Source organism: Ambystoma mexicanum, chromosome 6q, assembly GCF_040938575.1.
Source record: "Ambystoma mexicanum isolate Mex_15411 chromosome 6q, UKY_AmexF1_1, whole genome shotgun sequence".
In the NCBI taxonomy this organism is placed as follows: domain Eukaryota; kingdom Metazoa; phylum Chordata; class Amphibia; order Caudata; family Ambystomatidae; genus Ambystoma; species Ambystoma mexicanum.
The window spans coordinates 1,113,814,096-1,113,828,978 of NC_090937.1; the positions used below are offsets into that span (position 1 = coordinate 1,113,814,096).

The window sequence follows — 14,883 nt, forward strand, 5'->3', positions numbered from 1 at the left end:
ACAAAATAAGCAGTCAACACCACTTTGGGGGCCTCCCAAGGTTTTCCAGCTGTCCTCGTAGCATAACCAACTGAAGCTATGCTAGTGGAGGGTTTACATCTGTTTTATGCCTGAAGTTCCCAGAAGAGTGCAGCATCATTCCTAAATCTATCCATCCCCTGCAATCGCCCCCATAAAGCTATCAGGCCTTGCATTCCAAGCAGCATTGCCCAAGGAATCTATCCTAATTGAGTTACAGCTCAAAGACTATTTAAGAGGTTCTGCAGTTCCACCTGGCTTTCTTTCCTATAGAACATTGATGTTTGTGGCCTAAACGTAGGTGAGCAATTAGTCTTTCCTGGGCATGGCCAGTAACAAACATAACTCTTTGGCTAAGCATCGCCGAGGACTGATGTTAGAGGCCACACATTCCTTTCCCAAACTGCCAAATTTAATGCACAAGACCTAGGTTCACAGGTAGAACTGAAGCTTAGCATTGACCCTCCCCACACCCTACAAAGAACCCAGACTCAAATCCACTAGTTCCCACTGCTAGAAACACCAGATGAAATAATTAATTGAACAATCAATGCCAGACTTAATTTACTGTGTGGATTATTGTTCTGAAATTGCCACAGGTCAACAAGGAGCACAGTTACCAATCATCTATAAAGAATTACTGAAATAGGCAAGGGTGCCCATCGCCGGACTAAAACCCAAACTGCATAACCACCCCTCAACTTCCACACAACCTGTACACAAACAAATCAGCCCAGCATCTTTCCCATACAAACTGCCCATTAACGTAAAGGCCACAAAACAAGCTGCTCCACTTCATGACCTCAACCAAAACTAACAATCACAAATATAAACATCACTTAATTGCCATGAGCACTACAGCCCATACACTAGGTCCCCGATAACCACATTGTTGCAGTATGCTCACATCAACTGGCAGTTCACACAAGACCTCAATGCTGGACTGCCTCTGAGCAAATCACCATATTGGAAGGGAATGAGATTTGAAGCACACCCAGTAACACAGGGAATTCCACCCCTGATGAATCTCTTCTGATCATTGGCAAGAAACCATTCAATTATGTGCTCCACTAATACTTAACAAATGACAGTTATAGCAGATATGTGATGTCTAAATCTTTCTGCATTGCATAAGCAATGCAGCCCTAGCTATAGTCCCTACACACAGTGTTTGGATGCAACCAGTCACATAAGTGAGACACCTGGGTGCTAAAAGTTAAAATGCCAATATATTGCAAATATTCCAAGCGCATCAAGCATCAGCAAAACGCACCACTCAAAAGCATACACTTGTCAATAGACACCACATTGAGCAACGGTTGCCACACAAGAGTGAATTACACAAACACAGATTTATCCTTAAAGCGACAAACCTTCATGCCTATGTATATTGGATCATTTAATCTCCAGCCATGTGGTTGGACACTGCCAAGCATTTAGATTTAAATAGTGGTAGAGGTTTTTTTTCTACACCACTACAAGAGTTTATGAATTTAAGATTGCAGAATTATCAGTCATACTTGCTGAATGTCAGACTCAAGTCCATCCATTGGTGCGGATAAGACAGTTCTTTAGGCAAGGTTTTTGGCATTAATGAACCCTGCCAAGGTGATCCTATTTTTTAAATCTAGTAAAAGGTCTAAAGGTTATATATAAACCAGTCACAACTACTAGCGTGTTCCCACTACTGTACTAAGAGTAGCATATTAAGGATAGACCAAAGATTATGGAGGGGCTGTCTGCCTTTTCCAATTATGTGCTGTGACGAAAGGAGCAAAAACATTGGATGTTGTGACCAATGAATTTGTTGGTCAATTCTTCATTCACATTTATTTGAATGTGATGTATATATTATACTTTGACAGTTATTCAAAACAAAAAACAAAATTCATTTAACTAAATGATATATTTGAAGCTGAAGGTACTGTCACAAGACAGGCGTTTGCCCTTGCATCTCCCACAAAGATCCTGGCGATGTGGCCGTTTCGGGTCTACGTGGCGAAGCTTCACTGGACACGTGCATCGGGTCTGCTTGCAACTCTGAAATGCAGAAATCATGCACATCACTCCCAATATAGTATCCACCAATACTAGATTACTTCAACATAATTTGTATTCTGATTTCTCCATTAAAATATCAAATGCATGAAATCACAACACATTACATAGTAAAAGAGACCAAATAAATATCAATACTATATAACTTGATCCTACTAAAACTACATCCTTTACTATTTGTTAATATCACAACCGGACCTTTCCTTAAAGGACAGCATTAAAAATGTAGCAAAATCTCTTCTTTAAAGACTGACCCAAGTAATCGGGTCAGAGCAATTGTGAATTTATACAGTTGAACATTAAAAACCTTGCCTACTTACAAGACCTTATGTTTAGTGCTAAAAAATAAAAAAAAGGTCTCCGCCATCTCATCCTCTCCCTTTTATAAAAGGACATAAAATGAAGTGCACCAGATGTTCATCCACACCCATGTCAGTTACATTTTGTTGAGGCCTTTAACCAGGGGGGGGCAGATTTAACCTAGCTTTAATTGGGTCTTTGTCCCTACAGGGAATCAATGTTGGCACAGAGACATCCATTATACTGTGCATATTCTATGAGGGGAAGGTAGAGCTTTGACCCCCCCCCCCCAATCCGCCTGCAGCAAGTTCTCTAGACCAGGTTTTGACTGCCGTTTGGACTTTGCCATAGACTCTTCCAGCCAGGAGCCTTTCCCAGAACCTGCTTCTACACTTATACCAGTGGGGGCTTATATACTTTTTTCCATGACTGAAAATCCCAACCAGAGATTCGGATTGTGTATTTACACTATTTTTGCAAAATAGGCTGGTTGTCTAGCTTGTGGCAGGAAGGTAATGCTCTGGATCCCCAGCTAAAGTCTGTGTGCTGCTTGGACAGCCAGGCAGAACTACTTTGTAATTATCCTAGTATGCAGCACAGTTGTCATGTAATACTTTCCCATACAGGCCGTTATGGATACGGTATAGGAGTGTTGGCAGTACAGTACTAGGATCAGATATGGGCTATGTGATGCAAACATTTCTACTGCTTCGACAGGAGAAGTTTGGACTAAGACTGGCTGCCAAAAGCAAGAGTAATGTTTGGGGCATTATACCAAATGAAGAGTCCCATCTCTGCTCTCTTCCCAGACTAGAAGTGGCACTTGCAATAAGGATCACAAGTACAAGTCAAGCCTGTAGAAATTGGCAACAATAGTTAATTCACATGTTGAGTTGCTATCAGCAAATCTTCCATTGTTCTGGGGTGAACTGCCTGTTGCATATTAACAGGTTGGCAGTCTCCATTGCCGTCCAGATCTACAATCTAAAATCGCAATTGTTCAGTTGTAGTACCTTCATATTTCTATTGCCTCTGCCGTGAATCAGGATGCTTCAACTTCATGATCATTTATGTTCTCTGGTCTGGCCAGGAAGGTGTAATAATTACATTTAATTTGTTGCACCATTGCTCTTATCTGAACTGTTTTCAGGGCTAGTTCCTTTAACATTTAAAACATGCCTAGATAGATGGGGTTTTGGTCAGGTTATTCACAATTCTACTAAGAAACCTTTTGCATTGCATAAGACCAACAGGTTTAATTCAAAACGTTTTCCTATCAAACCTCTTCCAGAGAAATAGAAAGCGGATGTCGGCCGCATCTACCTAAATGCCAGCTTCAGATCTCTTCATAGTTTTGCTTTACCATACTGCCTATATTTTTGCCATCTGCATACTCTACTTTCCGTTCCAGCACCAATTCCTAAAGAGATGCAATTTACTTCGGGTTATCATAGTGATCACTTCACAACTTATAAAATACACCCCTTCTGCTATTGAGCATTAACAAAAATGTAGCTGTCAAACTAATGTTGAAAAGATTATCCTCAGTCTACCAAAAAAGTTCCACTTTCGACAGCAATTGTTTTCATGTAACTTTCCCTTGACTTGGGACTCCTACGCAATTCATGCACAAATAAAAAGTTGCATGTCACTGCACATTAAATCCACCGCCTCTTTGCCTGCCAATTATCCAGTATATCCAATTCTACTGGATTGGAAACTGGCATACTCCTGCACCACTCACCCCCAAATAAAGAAATGTTGCCTTCATGCAATCCTCCTTTCTGCCCTTCTGGTCTCAATCTCCACAGACTTAAATCACAGCAAATGGCATAAGCACAAAGTGGTCAATGCAACAAGTTCTTCCTTATGAAAAATAGTTGTGAGCTGGTGATCAGCAAAGTTAATTTACTGCAGCTATAACTGCTCAGACCAAGAAGTATCAAAGAACCATGACAGCCGTGGGAAGGATTAATGTAGGCAAATGTGTAACCACCATGACAAGGATATCGAACAAACATTTGACAAGTGTGACCAAGTTGAAATGCTTCTGGTGCCCCCCACTCATAGGTTATCCATCACCAATGTGCTTTCCAATGTTGGGCGATCAAACAAGCTGCTAGGTTGGTGTCAGGCTTAGCTCGTGGGTAGGATGCTTGCAACAGCTGTTAAACATGCCTTAAAAAGAATTTGTGATTTAATAGGCGCAAGGACTGCAGGATATATTTGCACAGTCTTCTGCAAATGTAGCAGTGTGCGATACCACCTTAGTTTGCACTAGCAAACAAAATGCTCCAAATTGAAACTGTGGCTGCCCTGATCCATTTCCACCACATAACTGGTGATCAACCCTCCTCCTGGATCATATAGGGGTGTTTAAATTCACATTTTAAGAGGACTACATAGTTGTAAATCCTTGTGCAGTAATTGATATATAACAGATATTTCCACCATGAAAAGGATGCGTTGGGATGGGCATCCTAGTGCCTCAGCTGTAACCAAAAACCTTCACCAGGCAAGGAAACTACAGCGGCACATTCAGCTATAGACTTTGGTTTGCCATGGTTAGCGGACCCAGTTGGAATAGGCCAACAGCGTGCAAATATCTGAACTCCCAGGATGAAAACCTAAATTATCCCATAGAGAGGGGAGAAAGCAAATCCTACATTTTACATTTGTCTGATTGAACACAAGATAAGAGCACTGTAGACAGAACATTCAAGGAGAAATCTGCAGGACTGCCACAAGAGGGAATGTGACAGCATCGAGAAGCAGATTTGTTCCAAGCTTACTAATCCCTCAGGTGAAGGGTGTCTAGCCAGCCAAAGCTAAACTCGTGCTGCCTCTATATAGCTGTAAAATGTTGGGCTGTCCAACCCACTGTTAAATACACTAGCCATAAGCATTTTAGACCACACAGATATAGAACTACTCCAAATGAAGTGAAAATGTCTACATTTCAACTTCTTGGCCTCATATCGATATATAGAAGTTTCGCAATTTACATTGCAAAGTATGCATCATTTGGGAAGCACCGAATATTGGAAGCAAGGAGGACATGAGTGAATCCTGGGATTCGTTATCTAAAGCTTTTACAACCAGGGACACTAATGTCAGGTTGAAGGCCCCAACAAAGGGTTTACAATCAAAGCCTGGAACACCAGGGGCCTTTCCCATTTGTTTAATGGGGACGAATGTAAAGCGGATAACGCTGACATCTTCTAAATGCAAGAGACTTTGTTGAACCAATATTTACAATTTTTTTCCCCCAAAAAATCTCAAGAGCCTCAAAAGAAATTAAAAAATATGAAATCTACAGCTGTGAACAGGTCTGGCTCTCTACATCTTATTCATTAGCCTTGCCAAATAAACGCAGACAGACTGCTATTGTCAAGAAATATGCAAACTTAGCTTGTCTAGAAAAAAAGACATGCAGAAAAATCAAAGCACAGCCACAGTCCCGACTAGCCCGATTAATTTACAGTATAAACTATTAAATATTCCACAAGGTGGAATTTTGTAATGATAACATTTCTAATTGCATTCCGACTCCTTGGATAACCTTCCCTGTGACACCCAATGACTAAGTTCCCATGCTTCCCTGCAAGGACAACTTTTGGACTTTCGAAGAAAGACGATCTGAAATAGCAAAGTCAGTTGCTTGGTTTGCTGCTTTACCTCAGACTAGGCAAATTAATCCCATTGGCCATGCTTGGAATGCTTAAAAAAAAACCTATTCAGCAACTTTAGTTGTAAATAACCCTCGCATTCCAACAGATCCATCTGACCCTATGAACTGGCCTCAGTCCTTACCAAAAACTAGCAATGTCTCTGCTCCTAAAGCAAAAAATACCTGTTACACGACTTACAAATATCACGTAACTTTGCAATGTAGAGGCAGACTTTCTGTCATCTGATTTAAATAGAACTAGTAACTTCAATAGCTTTGGTGACATCCCATCACTTCTCAATCGCCGAACCCTCAGGTGAGAGCAAGAGCACAAATTCTTGTTCATTACCTCTAAAGATAGCCTGCTCCCAAGGAGCCTTTGAAGCGCTTCATCAGGTAGAGCATATTCTGAGTCATTCAACCTTCTCGCGCGATTCAAATCAAAATTAAGGCTTCTTTACCTACCACCTTGCCTGCTGGAACACAAGAGGCCACAAGCATCTTGTCAACCACTCGAACTTTTAAAATAATTATGACATCAGCAATATAGGAGGTCTGGCTTCTTGAACCTCCTGTATGGGATGATTACAGCCTATACTTCCAGCGAAAGCTTCAGCAAGACACAGACCCATGACTGGCCGCCTTGTAGAAGTAAAAGTTGCATCAGGTCTCCAACTTGATCCATGGACATGTTCATACAGCTGATAAGAATTGGCCCTGATAAATGTATATTGGAACCATGCTAATATAAAGGATGACATGTTTTTCAATGATCTGGAATATGTACTAGATCTGATCATTAATAATGGTTCAATAGATCACACCATATTAGTTGCTGACCTTAACATGCATTTCCTATCTAACGATACTACTGGAAATACAACCCTTTTACACCATTGGTCATCGAAGGAAGATAGGCAATGGAACAACTCCCAGCAACATCCCTCCACACAATACCTGGGGGTGATATAACCAATCATTGATTACATTTACACACACTTTTGATGACTTTCAAGTCAAGCCACAACTACATAGTGATCACAAGCTGCTATGTCATGGACTTTCCTGTGGTTCTTCCTCAGCCACAATATTACAACTGTGCGCTGTCTCAAGCGGCAGAAATCTGTTTAGATGGACTCATTTATTAAGAGACCTGAACCAGCAAATTGAGAATCCCACTGATATATTGCATCCAGATCCAATACATTCCGATGGCGTCTATATTGCAGCTCTGCAAATATATAACCTGCACCACTCACCTCAAGTGTTACTATACACCCAAACATGTGTAGGATTCAGAACTCCATGATGAGAAAACTGCGTTTCGTCTCTCTAGAAGAGAACTAATCTTGGTAACTAGGTTATTAAAACTGGTACAACTTAAAACACAATATAAGACTTGGATACTACAATCCTTAGCCTCCATAAATTCATCCTTGATCTGGGGCCTATTAAAGCGAGCCAATCATTTTACCCAGACTCCTGTGCAGATAAATGCAGTTCCTTTTACTTTATTAAATTTATATTGCGCAGTCATTGACCCTTGGGCTTAAGGGCGCAACAAGAACAGAGACAACATAACAAATAAATGCATGGAAGACATGCCAAGAACTAGTCCTAGAGATTACTGAGGTTGAAAACTATGCAAACAAATGAGTCTTAAGCTTTCTTTTAAATGGGTCAAGAGAGGAAGTTTGGAGTCCGTACTATCAAAAACTTTGTAGGCTTCTCCTCCAGGTTGGCCACTGTCAGTGAGTAAATCAGGGATATCAATATTGCCTTTGATCTTGAAGACATTATCTGTTACATTTCTAGGCTTAGTAATGCCATGCTCAAACTGCACCCAGAGTCATGGGCCAAAATTCTTTACACCATTTTCACTTGAGTTATAACGACCCATCAGATCACACCATCATGGTGAAAATCAGTTATTGTACCCATTTTTTTTTTTTTAAAAAGGAGATCCCACCTCCCTGAGAATTGCAAACCGACCGCTTTGCTTGATGTTCCAGGCAAGTTGTTCACTCACCTAATTCTCAGAGATCTCAATCTTTGGATGACAAACCAAACTATGCATGACCCATTTGAAACAGGCTTTGTTTCGGGTCTGGGAACGGTGATAAATCTCCAAACCAATGCATTAAAAATGCACGGACCTCAGATGAAACCACTCTACATGGCCTTCATTGATTTTAAGACCACCTTCGACTCAGTCTCCAAGGAACTACTGAGAACTAAGCTCATAAATGCTACTTGCCCTACTTATATCCAAATGTTGATTTTGCAATTACGTACTGACATATTCAAATATGTCTCACTCTGGATGTCAAACTTTCGGCCCCATTCCCACCTTTATAGGCTTAAAAGCAAGATTGCCTTTTTTTTTTAAAGTCGGATACGAGAACTTGTTCCGACTTTCCCAAATTGGGACAACAAACTATCCCTTGGTTATTTCATGCAGATGACTTTGTACTTTTTGCCAAAACTGAGGGGGCTTCAGAATCTTTCTGCACTTGAAAGATATGTAGATTCTATTGTTACGATCAATTTACAGAAAACAAAAGTGTGTTTCTAAATATAAACTTCACAAATGTTCTTACATTTAGTATTTACACGGCGAACGCATACAACTAGTCAAAGAATACTGTTACTTGGGACTAAACACTAATCATATCTCTGATCTCCAATATCTAATTGGACTTTAAAAAAAGGCATACAGCTGTAGCCCAAGTTCGAATAATTAGCAAATATGGTAAGTTCTCCATCCTTCCTCTACTCGCCTATAATCAGAAGGTAGTTCCTATAATTGTATATCACGCAGAAAAAAGAGTTGAGACCAGAATCCTCTGGCATTGACTAGAGGGCTTGTTCTGGAAACAAGTTCTATCCTTACCTCAGAGCCTACCCATGTGCATACTGAGGCATGAATTGGACCTGCTCCTTCTAAACATTTCATATGTATGTAAAATGTGCTCTTTATACAAGAAGCATTCCTTACCGTCAAGATCAGGTTCTTGTTAAATGCTCCATCTACGCATGTGAAGTCTACTGAACATCGCTCCATAGCAGTTTGGAAACAACTGACATGGCGATTGCAGATATATCGAGTGAATTACTGATGACTAATCCAATCAGAGCCAAACAAACGTGGCAATATGACTGGATCAGTACAAGAGAGTCGTGTATGAGCCACTACTACTACTGAACTGTAAATATTGCCCACAAGAAATTTCACATTCTTGAATCATACAGGATAACATTTCCAAGCTCCAGGTATAGGAATGTATTCTTCAGATTTAGGATGAATCTGGTCAACAAATGATTTTGGCAAATTGCAGAATTACTAAATCCGAGAATAAATGCAGGTTCTACTAGAATTTAAAAGAATATGAAACCTTAAAACATTTGCTTGCTTTCTGTCTGGCGCAATTGGAGAAAGTAATCCGTTACTTACAGCGGCATTTTCATGATCTTATTTTGACATGCAACCCCTTATGGGATTAATTTCTCCGCAAATATGCATATGAATTGCAATTAAATGTTCTGCTATCCTTAGATCTTAGCTGAATTAATCTGTATATATTGTAATTGCATTGAGATGTATGCTCTTCATGTATTCATTTTATTGTAAAAAATTAAAAAGTAACATTTTATGAGCTTAATTGTAATGGAAAATCTTTATCCAGTCTTTTATACATTGCAAGGTTGATCTTTTTCAAACATGAAAATTCACCCAAGCCGTATTTTGCATCTCACTGTGCTTTTGTTCTCATCTTAAGACTAGCGTTCAAGTTTGACCCACGGTCGGACAGCCTTCTTCCACAGCTACAGGAATACCTAAACCCAGAAAGCCCAGTAGGTGAAACCGCTGGTAGCACTAGAGATAAAGCTCCATCTCTGGAGCAGCCATTCCCCTGCTTGGAGGCTGTTGACCAATGTCCCAACCAATCTGGGTGCCTTTGCATGCAAAGTACTGGGTTTAAGCAGAGTGTGGAGACCAATGATTACCTACCAGGCCATATGGTAATGTTTTGCAACATGCAGCTTCTGGACCACCATCTTCTTGACCAAGGCAATTTTTAGCAAACAAAGGGGAAGTGTGCAACATTTGGACCATGTGCTTGTTCTCTTAAGTAAGCAGGTTGGTTAGTCAGCAATTTAGATTAGTCTGACTTGAATCAAGCCAACAATATCCTGCTCCCATTTGTATGCAAGGTCAGGACAAACTGGATTTGTTCATGGGGACGCAGTCCTTCCATTAAGTTTCAGGTGTCCGAGTAGTCCACAAAAGGGATCAATCCCAGATTTAAAACATTACAGATGTTATGGGGCAATGGTAACCGGTCAATGTAAATGATGTATTGCACTCTGCCTACCCTCTCTACCCCCCCCCCCTAAAAGAGACAATTCTCTAAACAAAGTGCCATCTAGCCTTGGCTGCCAAGAGCTTGACCGCAAAAGCAAAATTAGGGGAGATGGCCGGCACCCTTGCCTCATTGTGACCCCAACAACTCAGCCGATTCCCTGCTGGGCACACTTGCTACAGGGTCAGTACATCACAGTTTAAGATGCATCCAGAGAACTTTATCCTGCATAGTGCCACAAATGTTATCCATTCATGTTGTAATTGGCTAACAATCTATTTCAGAATGTTATCGCGCGCAGCAACGAATTTCCTCACATACGTTGGTTTTCCCTTCAGCACTGTGATTGGTTCTTATCTTGAATAAGACTTGCAAGTTTATCAACTTCTAATTGGACAATTGTTTACTTCCACGGCCACCACCGTTCATTGGCGACGATGAGGACCAACAAAGACCCCAGCATTGGACGGTTATTGGACTGCAGGTGCAGTTTACCATTCTCAGTTGGAGGGGCATCAATGCTGTAATTTTGGGCATATGGATCGCTGGATGAGTGAAGGTATGTGAATGGTGGAAAAACTTCAAAATTGGACCTTTGTTGCTGTGTGATGCATTGCTGGAGCCACGCCGACAGTGCCATTTTCAACGGGAGCTCACCCCGGAGCTCAGAAAGTGGGTAGATTAATTCTATTCACTGAGGGACACAGGTGTAGTATGAACTCAGTCGGGGCAATCGGACCTTTTGTTGAGACATTGTACCACTTAATTGAGGGGAACCCTATTGGGACTCAGAACACTTCCGTGGCATTCGCTCCACAGCATTCTGTTCCTTACTTGGGTGGTGAGTGGAGGGGTCTCAGCAGGAGCGGTTATCAGAATGATAGGCTATGGCATTAATAACGCGCCTATACACAAGTGTTTCAATGTTGGCAGAGGAGAATAGTTTCCTTATTCAGAGAGGTTGTAACCAGGCAGTAGTGCCGGACATGCGCACTGGGATGCGTGACGAACTGGCAAGGCTTTCCCAACTAAGTGATCAATATGAAAGCTTTATGTAAATTGTGAGACAGTGACATTCATGCTCCATGGTCTGAAGTATAGCACCATCTTCAGACGAAATATTGCACTGCATTTGGATATGTTCTTCGATAGGGGTGTTCAAATCTTTTGAAGTGCTGTGGAGGTGCTCCATCATGGAGTGTTACAAGTTTCTATGTGCAGTGGGAAGTGGTTCCCGCACAGCAAGCAGTACAGTTTTTTTCCTTCATGTCCATTTTTAGCTGTGCAGTGGGAGGTGGATCCTGCATCGTTTCAACTGCATTATTTTCCCCTTTTTCTTGATTATATACTGGTCTTTTTAAATTGTGTCTAGACATTCAATATTTAGATCCACCCCCAAATTTTTTGCAACCCTCAGGGAGCCTCCAATCCATTGGGAGGATTGGAAAGATTTATTTAAATTTTACTTCGTAGCATCTGGATTTCAGAGGTTTTCAGATGAGAGAATGTTCTCTACTTTGATGTGCTGTGTGGGTACTGAATCTGTAAGTAATCAAAAAGATACCAGATGTTGAAGAGGAGCAAGGTGGGGTTTGTATGGAAAGACTATTGGAAAACTAGAGGCACAATATGGTAAGCAAGTAAATGTAGTTTTTGAAAGATACGTTTTTCGAAGAAACAAGGTGTTGGGAAGACAGTGGATAGTTTTGTGGCTGGTTTAAGGGGGGCTATCTTCCTGTAAATTCACAAGAAGGGAAGAGGAATTATGTAAGATCAGTTATATCAGATACTTCAAACTGCAAAATACAGGAAAGGCTGTGGCAAACCGAAAAATCCCCCTTTACAGGAAGCATTGTCAATTGTAAAAGGTATTGAGTTAAACAAATTGAATGCTGAGAATATGAAAGAAATAGTTCAGCTAGTGAAATGTGGAGAGGGTGAAGGGGAGGCTTTGGGGGAAGATTCAAAGGTGTATGCATTAAAGAAGACTAACAGACCTGGGGAGCAATCATTTTCAACAGGGAGGGCGCAAAGGACATTGTCGCCGGGGTGGTTTTGAATGGATTAAACCCAAAAGAGTGCCCAGCTATGAGAGGGAGACGTAGGAAGTCATTGTAGGTCACTTTGCAAGATTTTGTAAAAACAATTCAAACCTGACGGTTGGAGACATTTGTGTGAAGTATGACTAACATAATTGGTCTAACAAGGTGATTCATATTGTGGGAGAGGTGGTTGATGAAGGGGATTATGTATCTCCCAAAGTGCACATTGATTTGGCAGGTAATGTTAGAGGTTTAGCCGAATCAGGCCTGCCATATACCATAATTTCAGAGGCAAAACAAAGCTGTGGGACGAGAAAAAAAAAAACACTTCACACAACACGGGCTTAAAACCCAAAGCATTTTGGGGGAGGGAGAATTGATGTGAAGGGTTTTGTGTGGTTGCGATATTGCACATGGTGAGAAACATTCATGATAAGGTGTATGTGGCTACCAAAGTAACTTTGCTATGTTGGAAACAGCAGGGTAAGCTGGGGCTAGAGCTGCACCCTGGTAAGAAGTCACAAGTATGCATGGTAGGAAGGAAGGTTTCTTAAAAGTTCAGTGACATGGGTAAAAGGTTTGGTAAAGTGTAATGGCATTGGGAGATTAAGGGGTTTTGTACATAAGATTCAGTTATTGGAAAATGCAAATCACAGTGTACATAAGGTGAGGTATCTTAGACTGGAGTTGAGAAATCTGAACAAGAGGTCATTGAACCCATAGAGAGCAGTGCTTGGTTGTCAGCGATAGTAACAAAGTTCTGATGGCAAACTCAGACTGTAGATTTGCGTTATTTAAATACGAATATTCTGGTGAACAGACACCCTTTACCTAAAGTGAGTGAAATGCTATCCACTATGAAGGAAGCCGAATGGTTTTCCTCTCGACTTATCTTCTGCATACCACCAAGTGGATCTCCATGAATCTTCAAAGGCTTTTACACTATTCAGCACTCCCATGGGGGGGTTTCAGTGCATGAGATTACCTTTTGGTTTAGCTTCCGCTGCTTGTTTTTCAAATCATGGACGATTTGTTAGTAGGCTTGGATGCTGTCCGATGTTTTCAGGACATATTGGTGGGGGCAAAAAGTGAACTGGAACATGCCAAAATGGTGGAGGTTTTAAGGAGAAATGTCAGTTTAAGGTGCATCAAGTGAAGTTCTTGGGGCACATGCTCACTCACATGGGTGTTGAGACCCGGCTAGAAATGGTAGATGCAATTTTACAGATCAAGTCTTCTACTAATAGGGATGAACTAAGATCTTTTCTAGGTGTTGTGGATGCTTGTTGAAAACGTTTCTTGGGAGTGGGCACCTTTAAGACAATTGAAGGGACAGAATGTGTGCGGGAAGGGAGAGAGGAAGACACTTTTAAAATGGATAAAAGGTAGAGTTGGCCAATGCACAGACCCTTTACAAAGTTGACCCTGCTTATGGGACTACACTGACAAAGAACAGCCCCTATGCCCCTGGTGCAGGAATCCACTGTGATCGTAGATGGACTGTTGAGGTGCTTGTAGCTTTTGCTTAATGAACATTCACTCCGGTAGAGCCAAGGTATTCCACAATTGAGAGAGAAAGCCTGGTGTGCAATTGGGCATCACATTTTAAAACATGTGTGGGCATCCTGTACACCATAAGGAACAACCACAAACCATTAGCTCATGTGTTTTCTATGAGGGGTTTGGGGCTAGATACCCCTAGAATTGCCAGGTGCTTGTCAGCACTACAGAGAATAAAATTGTGTAGTTCTTTTGTTCCTGGTGGTTGTAATCCGGTAGCAGACAGTCTATGTCCCCAAGGGAAGGCAAGAGGGTTGGGGAGGAAATACATGAATGGGTTTTATATGATATGGCATTTATAACGCTTGTACACAAGTGTTTCAAGGCGCGACAAGGCAAGGGAGGGGAGGGGAACAAAGGGAGGACAGAACGATCCTACTAGGCCAGGTGTCATTCAGATCGCGCAAGTGCGTGGGAAGGGGCCACGGACAGTGCAGTACATGGGAATAGATAAGTAAGGTAACGTCCATCATGTGGCAAGTGCATGGGTAAGTGCAGACATCAGGTGTCAAGGGCTGGTAGGGGGAATGTAGGGATACAGAAACACTCCCCCAAGTGTGGGGGTTGCCAGGTGGGCAGTGGAGGTAGCTCAAATAGGGAACATAGTATACGATGCATTTTCTAAAGATGTGGATAAAAGGTGATAAGGGGGATATGGAGTTGACAGAGGCAATTACTAAGAAGGAGCGTGGATGGCGCCCTGGTGAGGGGAGGTTAGTTCCCTTTTTACATGTAAGGGAGGAGTTATAAAGCTCGGAGTGGGTTTTGACAAGGGGGAGAGGTTAATTCCTTCTTTGTCACTATGCAGTGAACTCGTGAAGCATGCCCATGTGGGGCATTTAGGCAAAAGTCTTCCCATGAGGAGATTAAC

At 41.5% G+C, this 14,883-nt stretch overlaps 1 protein-coding gene across 1 annotated transcript in view; it reads right to left on the reverse strand.

Moving 5' to 3' along the window:
- Window positions 1-1,800: 1,800 nt before the first annotated feature.
- ZAR1 (zygote arrest 1) overlaps window positions 1,801-14,883 on the reverse strand; it is a 146,127-nt gene continuing 133,044 nt past the window's right edge. Inside the window, exon 4 of the mRNA XM_069631697.1 lies at window positions 1,801-2,058. Within this exon, the coding sequence (XP_069487798.1) occupies window positions 1,915-2,058 (144 nt within the window). The 3' untranslated portion in view covers window positions 1,801-1,914. The remainder of the gene's footprint in view (window positions 2,059-14,883) is intronic.